Source organism: Falco naumanni, chromosome 5 (genome assembly GCF_017639655.2).
Source record: "Falco naumanni isolate bFalNau1 chromosome 5, bFalNau1.pat, whole genome shotgun sequence".
Taxonomy (NCBI): domain Eukaryota; kingdom Metazoa; phylum Chordata; class Aves; order Falconiformes; family Falconidae; genus Falco; species Falco naumanni.
In genome coordinates this window covers 46,591,350-46,606,085 of record NC_054058.1, presented here as the reverse complement: position 1 = coordinate 46,606,085, position 14,736 = coordinate 46,591,350, and the positions used below count along the sequence as shown (strand labels likewise).

General features: G+C 42.0%; 1 protein-coding gene and 1 non-coding gene across 2 annotated transcripts; both read right to left on the bottom strand.

Moving 5' to 3' along the window:
* Positions 1-339: 339 nt before the first annotated feature.
* On the bottom strand, positions 340-9,773 carry SLC25A3 (solute carrier family 25 member 3). The gene is made up of 8 exons (XM_040594073.1): positions 9,645-9,773; positions 9,339-9,492; positions 5,324-5,445; positions 2,672-2,851; positions 2,375-2,556; positions 1,479-1,651; positions 796-906; positions 340-674 (listed from the first exon to the last, which is right to left on the bottom strand). Exons 2-8 carry the CDS (start codon positions 9,484-9,486, stop codon positions 514-516), a joined length of 1,077 nt encoding a protein of 358 aa, XP_040450007.1. The 5' UTR covers positions 9,487-9,492; positions 9,645-9,773; the 3' UTR covers positions 340-513.
* Positions 1,963-2,202, bottom strand: LOC121089692. The gene has a single exon (XR_005828319.1). It is a non-coding gene; the product is annotated as a small nucleolar RNA SNORA53 (small nucleolar RNA).
* Positions 9,774-14,736: the final 4,963 nt, after the last annotated feature.

Below are 14,736 nucleotides of genomic sequence, written 5' to 3'. Positions count from 1 at the left end.
ATTGTGACTAGGACACCCCATCAGACTGCAGTCTCATCTCAGCCATTCAGCTATTCTACAGTAACAGCTTATTATAGGCAAATAAAATAGTGGACTCAAGGTGCACAGAACCGCAGTTAAGTTTCTGCAGTTCTGCAAGGACAGGTTCTTGGCACTTCTCTGTAAACAGTGAAAGCCTATTTTAGTTCCAATTGTTTCACAATTCTCTAGCTCCTAAAGTGTAGAATAGGTTAATTTTTTAATTTTTAATATCTTTTTGGGGGGAGAGGGGAGAATATTTGAGGTATTTGCTGCTATGAAATGAAGCTTACGTATGCAGTAGTAAACAGACACTAAGCACTCTGTTTCTCATTTATTTCAGGCAATGACAGTGGTAGAATTTAAACCCTCCTGCGGAATGAGGGCACAGCCAATAATGACATCATATAGAGTTTGTTTTCTACATAGTCAAATATATAAAAGTTTCATGAAACTCATCACTGGGACAGCCAGCACAGTCAGTCCATGAGTTGTCTATTCAGTTAGACCAAGCTTCTTCTTCAGAGATTCTGGCATTTCAGGTGGAGGTGGACGAGGCAGTCTGAAATAAACCTTCACAGAATCGTAGATGAACCACTGTAGTGCAGTCAGCGTACCAATCATAATGATACGGGCAAACAGACCCTTCCATACACCTGTAGAGCAGAACATAAAGCATAAGTAGTGTAAGAAGCCAGGAAAAAAACCAACAAATCCTCCCCCAAACACAGAACAGAAAAAACACTTGATCCAAAATACATGAAAGTAAGGACGTACCTTTGAATCCAAGCCTCTTAAGAACCTGTGAAGCAGAACTGCCCTTTTCTTTGTTCAACACAGACACCACAGAGTCAGCAGGATGGGAAACAATTGCACAGAACACACCAGCTGAAAGAATAATTTGACATTAGTTCTGTGGTGTTTTAGCTGTACCATTACTCTGTACACTAAGTACAATCAGCTGAAACCACACTTTCTAATAAACTGCTAATAAATTGCACAGAATCTACATCAAGCCTCCTGGTATCCTAAAAGGACAGCAAGAACATACTTATAATGTGACATGAATATCTGAAAACACTCCAGTTCTGCTCTTGCAGCACCTCTTCTGCTAAAACAGTGTCTTTGGATATTGAAAAGCCCCTTTCCATCTAGATTTCTTTCCTCTTCCTTCAACCTTCCCCAGCCTAGCAAAGATTCAAGTTTTTTTTCCACTTATATCAGCTGCAGTTTCCAACCTTGGACATTAACATTGGTAATACATAGGAACAATTAAGAGTATCGTCCTGCTACAGACCCATTTTCTACTTAGCGATTGAATATAGTTTTTTCCCCTGCACATTTTGAAGTTGCAAGTAAATTCTGCCATTCTAGTTACATCTATTTGATATTCTGAAAAGGGACAGGCTTCTAGGGTCAGGGAGGTCCACTAATAAAGTGTAGGATTAAAGACTGCTTACCAATATAGCCTGCAACAAATGTGACTACCAGCTGTTCTCCTTTTGTACATTCACTTCGTGGCTTGGGAACAACGTACTTGTAGAGGGCTTCAACAGTACGTTCAAAGCAAGCAAATTTCATCATTGTATATGGAATCTGTCTCATCCATAGCGGAGCAACACCTTTATAGAAACTAAACCAGAGAAGGGACAAACTCAGTTTCATTTTCTCCAGTGTTTAAGGTGCATTTTTAACTTGGAAAAAAAAAAAAAGCTAGCTTATTGTTGCTACTGAGATTATAACTTCTAAATACTGTAAGGCCCAAGTGTCTCAACAGCTACAGCACAGAAATGTGTTTTATTAGTTCCCAAGTACTAACTTAAAAACCGCAACACAAATTAGAACGTACCCGACCCCTACGCTGCACAGCTGTTTTTGTAATCACTTTTCGGATTACAATGCATTGCAGTAATGCAGCACTGCTACTACAAGTGCAGCAAGGCTCATGTCTGCATACCAGCCAAGTCCCGATAGTGATAAATGACTCGTATATTTACAGCCACTTCTATCAGAACAGAAAGCTAACATGCAGTTATGTTACTCTTACATGCCAATGACTCAAGCATCTTTGACTGTACAACCAAAAAGTTGCTGAGTATCTCTGACTGGAACTGCTAGAAACTGAAGTTATCCAGCAGAACTCAGCACAAAGATACTCACAAAGATGGATCTAAGGAGCATGTGAAATTAACTGCCAGTTCAGCACAGATTCCCTGAAGTATGTTGTTATATTGAAATACAAAGGTCAAAAAATACAAAAAAGCAAAGGCCACAATTAGTTTTAGCAACAGTTCTTCATAAGCAAAAACTACTCAACAAAGAACCTGAATAAAAATTAAAATCAAGAGATACTCACGCCCAGATGCCTTCTTCTCCAAACATTTTAGGTACAGCCTGCCGCAGGGTGTTAGCATATCCAGGCTGTGTCTGAATACGAACTTTAGCAGCTTCCATTGGAGCCAGAGCAATGTCAGCAAAAAACTCTGCACTGGCAGATGCGGCTAAATATAGCGAAGTACGCCACAAATATGCGTTCTCCTGAATTGAATTTAAACACACATTTTTATTAATAAATCTTGCTTTTGTGATTACTCTGCATTACTCATACTATTATGTTGCAGATATATAGCTTCGTGTAAACCACTAGGCTTACCTCTCCCAGCATGTTGCCATACAGAATTTTGAAAACTTCATAGAAACCAAATTTACAAAGCCCCTGCATGGAATATCCAATAAAGGTTGGAGCCCAGCCCTTAGCCAAGCCACGAACGCCATCTTCTTTGACTGTCACTGAAAATCCATTGAAGATGCTCTTGTATTTTTGTGGATCAACCTAAACAGAATAGGCAGTTAATTGCTTGACATAGCTTAGTATTTTCCCTTGTCACACCCCCATCTGAAATACAGAAATCTTAAAATTCCTCATACAGCTGGCTTCCTAAGGTTCCCTGGACAAACAACGTACTCACCACAAGCTTACATGAATGTAACTGTAATCATTACTTGCTAGTCTCAAACCCTTATTTTAACAGCCAGTACGCTACTCAATACTCGGGAACCACCAAACTGTCTTAATTTTGCTTTGCATTTATTCTCTGGATCAACAATATGACTTTCTTTAATGAAAAGATTTACTGAAATCACAATCTTAACGCTGTCAGTAGTATACTGCTATAATTATGTTTAGATCAGAGTCTTTAAAAATTTGATAGCTTCTGTCAGCAATCTCATCCACTCTGCACATCACACCTATGTACACTCCAATGTCACCACAAACCAAGCCTGATGAGTCACCTGATTCTTAATAAGAAAAGGTTATTTGTCCACTGTTAGCTTGGTCCCTCCACACAGTCAGACTAAGATGGGAGCAAAGCAGATCAAAGAGCACTCAAGAACTTCTACACTTGTACTCTGACTTCACAGTAAAGGCTACATATAAATTACTTCCTGCACACAAAACTGAGTGAGATTTCATTAATAACTTATCAGAAATTTAAAAAAGACCAACTTGAGTAATTCTGTTTCATGTGAAAGGAAATCCTTTAACAGAAATTCTTAAAATAGGTCATTCTGACAAATTTCAAGTCACATCACAATGGCATTTTTCGTATTTGACAACATCCAACATCTCCTCAGAGGATAAGGAGGAAGATTATCAAATTAGCAGTCAACCAAAGCTTTCAAAAAGAGCTATGAGACATGCATGCCAACTTGCAGTGACTGATATTTTGTCTTGCAGTCTGGCAACACAAACTACTTGAAAACTAGTTCACCTAGACATGTCAATTTTAAGAGAGTCATGATTTCCGAAATTTGATATTCAATCAGGCACTGTAAAATGAGACTACGTTCATGTCAGAATCACGCTTAATCATCACCTATGTAGAAAGTGACCCCTTTTTAAAAAGACACGAGAGGGCAGGCAACAAGTTTCTTCCTGGAGAATCTAGGAAGAATTACTAACACTCTCTGTACTGTATCTGTAAAGATATAAATGCTGACAGGTTTGACAAGGTCGAACCTGGATTTTACATGAACCTTCCTCTTGCACCTTCTTCTTTAGTACTAGTAGTGCTTAGGCCTTCTGCCCATTAACCCAATCTGCAGTCAGATTAAGAACTGTTCAAGATGCTACATCGGCTTTAACCATGATCAATCTCCTTCTCAGGAAACTCAGCCTGAGGAATCAGTATGATCTTGGACTTCAAAGTCCACCACAGCAGAAGAGTGCATTTAAGCTGCATTTCTAGAAATGGAACTCACAGCTACAGCTATTCCCTCCTAGTAGACATATGGAATTCCTAACCAGTTAGCCTGGTCTCGATGCAAATTTTGTAGAAAGCTACATTTTGCCCTCATTTGATGCAGCCTGTTTGTCTGATGTGTTACAGAATTACTAGTTTGAGACCAGAAGTGTTCTCAAGCATGTGAAAAAGCCCCTCTTGTAAAGAATGCTAAACACAGGCTTTCCACAACACAGTTTTAAAAGAATATCACATGCAGTACTCCAAATGTGACTAGCAGGGCCGACCAATTCATAGTTCCCTCCTAATTCCAGTAGTTGCACAATTACAAAATCACCGCTTTATATAAATAATCAGTTGACAGCCTATGCAACAAGGAAGTCATTAACTACTCTTATTTCCAGGAATTTTTAAGTGTGCTTTAATTTGCTCTATTCCTAAGGCACAGATTTGCCTGAAGAAATCCACTAGGCTGTCACTAGATGATTTTAATGTGGAAGCTGGTATTGCAAACTAAGTGCAGTGTGATGACACTCCTTTCAGTTAGATCAAGAACCACTTCAAGGAAACTAGCCATGAGCACTGATGGCCTTACCAATACCACATAAAGTTTTACCCATTCTTTTCAAAGTGACATCATTAATAAGTATCCAATCGGTAAGCCGTGCATTGATATCCACAATGTTAATGGATCAAATTGTACATGCATGTCACTCCAGGCTAAAACCCATAGATCTTCAAAACAAAGACATTATTTCCTTTCTCTAAAAGCACACGAATAGTGCTGGACAACCCACCAGCCAGCAAAGACTAACATGGTGGTGGGTACCTTTTAACAAATATAGTCAGTTAAACGTGCCTTAATAGTAATAAAAAATAGTTTGTCCAGATTATCCTAAATGCCTCTGCTTTTCTTGAAAGTGGTGCAGTAGGCTTGATAAAGCAGCATTCAAGTTTACTCACTTCCTGTCATCCAGAAGAGACTGCATCCCTACTGTAAACTCTTTAACATGCTGGCTACACAGAGAAACAGTTTAGGAAACGTTTAAGTTAATACAAACCTGCATACGACATTTCACTAAATCCAGAGGTACAACAGCAGTATGTGTCAGGCCACAACTTAGGACCCCACCAACGCCACAGAGAGCATAAAACTTGAGCGAGCCATATTCACAACTGTATTCTGCAGCAAAAAATAAAGACACACCATGCTTTTACATGCAGTGTTGGACAATGAGGTCCAGGGGGTAGTTTATGCCTCCATTTCATTAGTAGATTAAATACACCACACTAAACGTGCTTTGTCAGTGTCACCACATACCAACATGCAGAACAAACCTGCATTCTGCATTTAACCAGGTCTAGAGGAACCAGTGCTGTATGTGTTGTTCCACAGCTAATAATCCCACCAAGGCCACAAAGCATAAAGAATCTGCCTGAGCCATATGCACAGCTGTAGTCTAATTAATTGGGGAAAAAAATGCATACATATATGATCAATCACAAATGGTAATAAAGATCAGGAAAGAAACAAAATCGACTGAGTGCTACCTTCTCAAAAGTATTAAACTGAAATAATCCCCATACTATGTTATTCAACTGTGTGTTATACTCAAAAATAATTGTTTTGCTTTAAATTAACACATTTTGGACTGACAAGATTTGATTCTAAGCCTTCAAAATTGAGTTTGTTCCTTTAAAGAAAGCAATAACAGTCAAGTTTTAGCTCACAGCACACAAACCACAGAAATTAAAACCAGAAGCTGCTAGCAGAAATTATGACAGAGTTGCAACATCCAACATTTTCTTATATCAAGGAATTAAGCAAGAATAGCATTTCTCTATATTCTGGAGACAAAGTTTTTTGGTTAAATATTCTGAGAGTGCAACTTCTGTATTTAAGTAGAAACCATACAGATCTATGAGGTCAGTGTCAGATTTTTCTTTATGCAGATCTATTTTCAGGTATTTTTCAGTCTCTTCACATAGATTTTATTTTCTTCCAAATACAGAATCTCACATTTATACAACATGTTTAATGAAATTGCAGAATATTACTAAATTAATCATCACATTCAAAGCTCATAAACAAGGTTCATTAAAGAATCCTTCAGATCACTTTTAATCAAAGGATACTTCAGTTGCACTGTTCCATACAGTACTGTGTATAAAAGCATGAAGTCTTGAAAGAAGAAGTTACTAGTTTTCACAAGTTCCAATAGAGCAAAATCACTGGAACTGAAAAAACAAGAATCAGTTTCCCTTTTTTTTTTTTTTTTTTTTTTTTTTGAAGAGGCTACAGAGGATATGATTACATTAAACATTCAGGTTTACAATTACAGTAAGAAACAAGCATAATGTGGCAGCACAGTTCTGCTACTATGCTTAGCATTTAAAATATATAAGCAAAACTGAATAAGCATATAGAGAACAAGAGACTATGTAGAAAATATTCCCCAGAGTAGGAAGGGTTAATATCTACGTTCTTTTGCTATTAGATCTAGTGGTGTTACTTCAATACAATGAAACAGACATTAAAGTGTTACACCAACTCAGTAAGAACTATATCCAGAAAAACACTAATGAAAAAAGACAACAGAACCCTATCTTATTCAGAGCTTCTTTGCCCTGTCTTTTTGGTTCTGAAATAAATTCCTTTATAAATGTCAACAAAAAATTAGTTACATTCAACAGAGCATCAGTTAAGCCTGCTAGTGTTATCCAGCTCGTAACTTTGTTATTGTAAAGGAACTTCTTCCCCAAAACATTCCAGATTTTACGTTACATTTCACATTCACGTGTCTCACCTTAGTCCTCAAAATTAATCATCAACACAATAAAAATGTTGGGTTTTCCTTATTCTAAAATAACAAATACCAAATCATAGATACTGTATTAAGCTTAAACTTAAAGCAAGAGATCAGTTAACAGTCAGAATAATGCATAATGTATTTTTTTTTAATTGAGATACTGCTTAAGGGTGTAAGTATGCTGGTCTTAAACTTACATGTACCTCTAAAATGGTCTGGATATGCTAGCAGATTTGCCAACAGCAGTAATATTCTGTCTACAACTTGCCAGAACAACTGGTTAAACAAACACAAACAGGCTTGCTATGCAGGTGTGATCAGAGAACAGGCTCTGGGTCTGTATTAAGGGGCAGCTCTGTCTAACTGTATCTTTGGGTCTGCAGCACACCAGTCCTGCAGTAGTTACCATGCTGACCAGATACCAGAAGTGTTTGTTCACACTTTGTCACAACAATTTATTGTTAGAAGTCATACTTCTCAAATGACAAAGACATTTGTAGAAGCTACAGAAAAGCAGAACTTTATCCGCTTTATTACAATGCTATTCAGACTGACCTGTCAGCTAGGTATTTGAAAGCAGTAATTAAGAAAAGCAAGCCAGTATCAATTAGGCTTGAGCTCTTTACAGGTACTTAAGTTCATAGTGGTATAGCAGTATTAGAAAAAAAAAGGTATAGTAGATCCCAAACTTTCTATTTCAGAGAAGTCAAATCTCCTGAAAATTGTTACCTGAAAAGAGAATCAGCTAAACACGTAATACAGAAGGCAAGAAAGTTACTCTAACATACACAGACACTAACTTAAAATACCTTGAAGCTACTCAAATGTAAATATACAGTACAAAACCATGTCTACTCTGTTAAGACAGCTACATCAGAACCATGTTATTTCTCTGCTTCTGATCTAACACATTTACAAGGACAAATTCCAAGAGCAGATCATAAAATGCTTTGTCTCCAAGCTGCATTATGACTGATGCCCTGAGCTGAACTCAACAGGTCTTGTGGTTTGTGCTGACTTTGTGTGACCTTGCATAAGCTCAGTTATCTTCTGCAACATGTTATTCTCCGAACACAAAGGCTAGAGAAACAACTGGTATGCGAAATAATGAATGCAGCAGAAAAGTCTGCAAAGACGAAGAAATTCTGGTCACCTTTGACCGCATCTGCCTAAAAACAGGATGAAGATTAAGCATAACACTTCTAAGAAATAAGTACGCCTACTGAATATAATTAGTATACCAACGCGTGACTTAGGGCCTTAGCTAGCTAGCAACAAGATTACTACACTGAAAGCCAGAAGTACTTTCTTGAAACTTCATAAAATCCAACACCAAGTTTTCTCTTTCACCTATTGCATGAAAGGTCATTCAAGAGCACTAACATGCTTCTTCTAAAGTACTGTGATTATTGAAGTATCTTAATGAAAGCACTTCATTTTTTAAAAATACAGACAGAGATGCTTGTTAAGTTATTAACAGCTTGGAAGAATTAGAATATTAACATCTACCTCCGCTATTAGAAGTATCACCAAGGTCTGACCTTTGGAAGTCACAGAAGTGATCAGGAAACGTACAGGAAGTAAGTACTTGCATTGAAGTCTAAAATACATCACTATCTTCGACAGCAAAGCTACCTGGCGTATGCCCTGCAACTACAAAGGAAGGGGGGGGAGGGGGAGGGGAACCAAACCCCAAAACAGAACTGCTGCAGGCACCTCTATGTATGTGGATGTTCAGCTGTGAATAAAAGGAAAAAGAAAAAAAAAAAAAAAAAAACATGAAAGGAAACAAGAATGGGAGAGATGGTCTTTCAAACCCATCCAGATTCACATGCTGCTCTTTTCCACCGAAGAAAGAAGCACCGGCCTACAGCCTCAGTCCCCGAGGCTGCAGGCCCAGCAGAGCCAGAAAAAGCACTCTCATCCCCAAGGCAGTCTCCATCGGGGATCTCTGTAATTACTCGGAACTAGAACCTTCTCGTGTCCTTTCCCGGTAACACCGCGTCCCTGCTGCCACTCGGCACACACCGCACGGGGAGCGGAAGAGGCTGCCAGCGCCTCCCCTGCCCGTGCCCTTCCTCGTCCTCCAAGCGGGCGCGTAGGCCCAGCACTGGCTCTCCCTCAGCCCGACCGAGCCCAGCCGAGCGCTAACCCTCCCTCCGCCGCCCAGACAGGCACAGGCCCGCGGGAGCGGGGACAGCGCGGGGACCGGTGCCCGCACCGCCCGCAGGCCCGGCCTGCGCCGCGACCCTCCCTCCGCTCTCACCTTCAGCGGCGGCCGCGGCCGCCAAGCTCCGCCGCGTGGTAGGCGCCTCCGCCGGCTCCGCGCGCTTCCTCACCCCATCCTGGGCCGGCTGGAAGTGCGGCGCGTAGAAGGGGTTGAGCCGAGCGAGCGGCGCGATGGACGAGAACATGGCGACCTGAGGCGGGCGAGAAGAGCAGAGCGGCGTGGGTCTGGGAGGCCCGCCAGGGGCCCGGACACGGCCCCGCACCCGCCGGGCGGCCCGTCGCCCCCGGGGCGAGCAGCGGGTCCCGCCGGGCGGGCGGGCGGCCCCACGCCGCCCCAACTCACCTCCTAAGATGGCGGCAGCTCGGCGCGGAGGCTGACCGCGGGCCCGGCTCCGTCACTTTGTCCTTCGCCGGCGCACGGGGCGGAGCCGCAGCCCAAGAAGCTGCAGAGCGATTGGCGGAGGCGCGCTGCCAACCAGCGCAGCGGCGCACGCGCGGCCGAGCCCAACGCCCTCCCGCCTCGCGCCGGGGGAGGGGGCGGTACCGCCCGTCCCCGGGGGCGGGCAGGCGGGTCCCGGCGGGCGGAGGCCCGGGCAGCGGGGCGAGCGCGCCGCCTGCGTCTCGCGGCTGCCCGTCGGCGCGCGCCCCGGGGGTCGGCCGCCCTCCGGAGGTCGGGCTGGCGCCGCCGCTGCGGCCGGCCCGAGACACGCGGTGGCTGGTGGCTGACGGGCCGCCGGCAGGGAGCCGTGTCTTCTCGGGCGGCCGGGGCGCCCCCCCGCGGCAGCCCTGTGCCTGAGCTTCCCCTCCCACAGCCCGCCCGCGGGCGCAGCCGCCTTACAGCCCAAGGCGGTGCCACACGGAGACAACCCCCGGCTCCCGCTCTGCGGGCACGGCCCCGCGCACGGCACCGGCGGGCCAGCCTCGATGCTGCTCTGCGGCAGCTCCAACCGCACCCGGCGTTTAGGATTAGTTTAAAGAAGCCATCGCCCCCGGTTCCAGTTCTGTTACTCGCACCGCGCAGCGCCGTCTAACCGCAGCCCAGCCGAGCCGCGAGAGGCGGCTCCCTCGGCAGAAGGCGCCGCTCATCGGCGCGGTCGGGGGGGACCGCCGGCAGCCGCCGTTGGCCTTTGCAGGGCAGCCTTGCCGGGCACCTCGGCACAGCCGATGCTTCAGCAGCCGCAGCGGCTTGCAGAAGAAGTGCTAGTTACCGGTGTGTTAAAAGTAGAATGATACTTAACACAGCACGCATGCTTGGCCTTAGCTACCTTCAGCTATTCCTCTTCTAACACAGCACGATTTCACTCATTTCAGTGGATTTACATAGTACAAAACTGGCGCAGCACAGTTCAGCTCTCCAGTTACTGAAGAGTGAAGAATGCCCAAGTTTTCACCATCTTGATCACGTCCCTTCCGTTTATAGTGCTCTTAACACGTCTGCACAGAATACAGCAAAGCAGGAGGCACGCACTGAATATCCCAGCCACTACACTTCTGGGCACAGCCATAACGCAACTGATGGCACATCTACACCCCCACACTGGAGAAACACCCCTTCGGTCAGCTCAGCAGCTCCTGACAAACTTCCCTGGAGGACAAACTGCTACATCAACCTTCAGACTTGGCTCTACTTGCTCTATTTCACAACAGTTGATCCAGGCAGACTGTCACCAAGAGGCAAAAATGACACAAGCCTAACAGCACACTCACAGAAGTCTAGGTTGGCCAAGTTCCTCTTGAGTAAACTAGACTCCAGCTGCTGAGTAGGAAAAATGCATTCTTTAAATACTTACATTCAGCAACCCAGCCGAGAGCCTGAAGTGCTGTTCCCTTCACAGCTACTTGGCAGCAATCAGTACAGGCCAGAACTGTTCGTGTTGCCATTACTTGTCCTACTCTACTCACCTGCACCTAAATGACTTGTTTTTTTCTAAAAGCCAAACACTAATACTTGTTTTTAATTATGTAACCTCTAAACACGACTGAGGCTTGGGCTCTTATCTTGAAGTTACATGTAAATAATTGCAATTCTTGCAGACTTCTAATTTTTAATGCATCTAAAACCTCTGCGCCTTCCAGTTATGAAGAATGAACACATGACTTTTTAATATATTTATATACATATTATGGCGATTTGTGTGCACAACTACTGCTGACACTTAAGAGGTAGTCTGTGGAACAATCAGTTTCTTTGATTTCAGCTGACAACTAACAGCTGTACTATTAACAAGTACTATTCAACAGCAGTCTTAACATATTCCCATGAAAATACAGAGATAATCTATGTTCCTGCTGAATGCACGTCATTTTATATAGCAAATATCTTCAGCTTTTCCCAGATGTGAAAGAATAAAGTAGCAATAGCCTGTAATTCAAACCATGTAGATCGATCCAATTTCTGACACACACTGAAGGTAGTAATGAAGACTTGAAAGACATCACCTTTTGGTGTCCACCTCTGTCAAGATTCCCAGTAAGAAGAGCTACTGTAAATTAAATCCATCTTTTTCATCAGTAGCATTTAAAATTTTGGGAGTTTAGTAGGAAAACGTCAGTTTGGCAACTCCAAAGTTTTCCTAATTACATCTATCCTTCCATTATTAACACCCACCACCCAGCCTCTCCATTCCCAGCCCAGCAGCATACAATCAAAAAAATCGTAAATTAGTTCCTGTCTTACAGTAACTTTTCACAGTTCTAACACTTTGGTGACACCTTTAAGCAAAATCAAAGCTCTTACAAGCTTCTACACCAGGTGACTTACTATTTTCAAAAATACACAATGAGATAGTGAGATAACCATCCACATCTTTGATGAGCAGGTTAGCACAACAGCATCTGCTTACGTACTCACTCACTGTAGCACCACCAGAACTACCAGACCATGATTCTAGGGAATCAGTAACAGATCACTTCAAGCTCTAAGTAGGTTTCACAGCCCAAGGGAAGCCTTAACACTGCAGCATCTCCCTTTAACAGGATCCAAACCACACTAGGTTGAACAACAGCAGTCACCTCCTCTGAACACTGGAAGCAGTGAAACCTCTCCTATTCTTATTAGCCACTGCCTCATCTGATAATCTCTTTTAGCCTAAATTCTCCCCAGACACTACATTTTTTCCCTCATAAAACATATTTTTTTCCCCTAAATAACAGATAAAGAAGGCAACACAGACAGAATTTTTAACCACAAATTACCAATGCTGACAAAGAATTTCAAAGTGAGGTAGGACAGAAAACGTGAAGAATTAATTCTTTTCAATCTATACATAGTACTTGTAGGTGTATATGCCAATTTAGGACTATTTTGCAAGTTCCATCAATCTGTGAACCCTATGCTGTATGAACACATGCATGTATGTATACATATGTCACAGTTTGCTCTTGCACTGGTGCAAAGCAGCCTGGTATGCTCCCTGAGGAAAAAGAAAAGCAGAATTCATAGGGAAGCTTTAGACAAAGATAGGAAGACTTACCAAACATACAGTTAAAGCTATATTAACACAACAAAGGGTATGCTGAAGCACCAAAGTTTGTAAACATAAGATTTAAAATTATACATCGCAACCCACCCCTGTATCTGTTTTGATCAGATGAAGTTTGAAAAATTTTTAAAAAGCTTTTCAGCCCAATATGCAACTTCAGCCATCACAAAGCAAGTCAAATACACCACACACAAGACATGCCACACAAGCTTCATTTGCAAGTATCCATTCTTTCTGCTGAGCAGCCTCCTTCGGACACGCTACTAAAGGCATTCTTTTTGTACTCAGCTTTACTGATATAACTCTGCACCAAACTTGTTAACATTTTTTTTTTTTTTAAAGACACTGTGTCCACAGAACCATCTGAGAAGGTAACTAGCAGGAACTGAAGATTTTAATACCATGATTGTCCTAAGCTGTGCCACAAGAAGCAAGCAAAACCACATAGAAGCAGCCTAGGAGAGACCCGAAAGCATTCTGTAGGGCAGTACTGAGCGTACTGCTAACAAGCAAACTTGGAGAAGAAAAGATTCCTTCACACTTTCTCCTACTTAAATACAAATCAAGGTTTCAAAAGACACACAGAGTTTAAGAATTCCCTCGAGAGTTGCTTGTCTCAGATACCAACTGAACTCTCACAACCTCACCATGGATCAGGTGCTACAAAATTAAGTCTCAACACTTCGATTTGCAGCCTGACACCAGACTCCTCAGACTGGATGCATGTTAAAAGATTAACACACAATTTAGAGGGAACTGCACAAACTCTGCATTAGCTCTAATTCAAACAAGGCAATTCAAGATCTGCCATGTTTTCAGCACATCATTCTAAGCAGCAACCAAAACGAAGAAACATTTGTCATGCCTATTAACTTACACAGGCTTTTTTTCCATACTTTTTTTATCCCTTGCTCTAAGAGGGACTTAAGCAATATCTACTATGTTAGAATTCAACAGATTTTTGCAGCTGGGATTTGGATACCAATACCAGTCCATATAACTGCTCTATTTTGTGATTGGTTCTGAAAGTTTAACCTGGCTCTGTCTAGAAGCCAAGATAAACTAATGGAACAAAAGCCAGATTATTTATAAAAAAAACAAAGAAAAACACACACCCCACAACATGCAGCTCCTATTGCTTCAGCACTTTGCTACAAAGACTACAGTATACTCCAGTGTAACTTATACAGCATTATTTAGAAGGTTTTAAGCACATGTAACTATTCAGCTAGTAGCACCATTACTACATGTGTTACTCTTACAACATTAAAGCTTTAGAAATGCAGGTAAATTCATATTTGGGGCTGGTGAAGGAAGAGAGGGAATAAAGAAGGAACAGATTATCCTCAGGGCTATCTCACACCATTAAATGCCTCAGGTATAAGCAGCTCATTCATGTCTTGAAGATGCATTATCTTCCAACTACAACTAAGCTACATGTAAGTTACTTTGACAAATGTATAAAAGTCTTTACCTTCTGTGAAGTAACACTGAAGTTGACAGGGTTCTCCAGAAACAGTGCATAAATGAAAGAATGATGACATTTAATTGCATTGCAGTTCAGTTTGGGGTTTGGTTGGTTGGGTTTGGGGTTTTTTTTTGTTTTTTTGTCTTTTTTAATGACGCTAATAGTATCCCTGAAGGAGATCAACTGAAAATATTTCATGTAACTAGAAGAGAAAGACATATTTCATGTTAAAACATATAGCAAAGTGAGGTAAAAAAATAATTTCAAGTGAAAAGGAAGTTCCTTAAGCATTGGAAACCAAATGAAGACTAGCTTCTCCCCCCACCCAAATTAAAGGTCTAACACAGGCTAAAGGATTATGGTGCAAAACTACTATTATAGTGTAAGTATGATGAATATTCCTCACATGAAGTGTTGACACAAACCACTCTGGTTTCACAATTGGATTTTTTTTATTTTAAGATGGAAGATTGTAGCAGCAACAA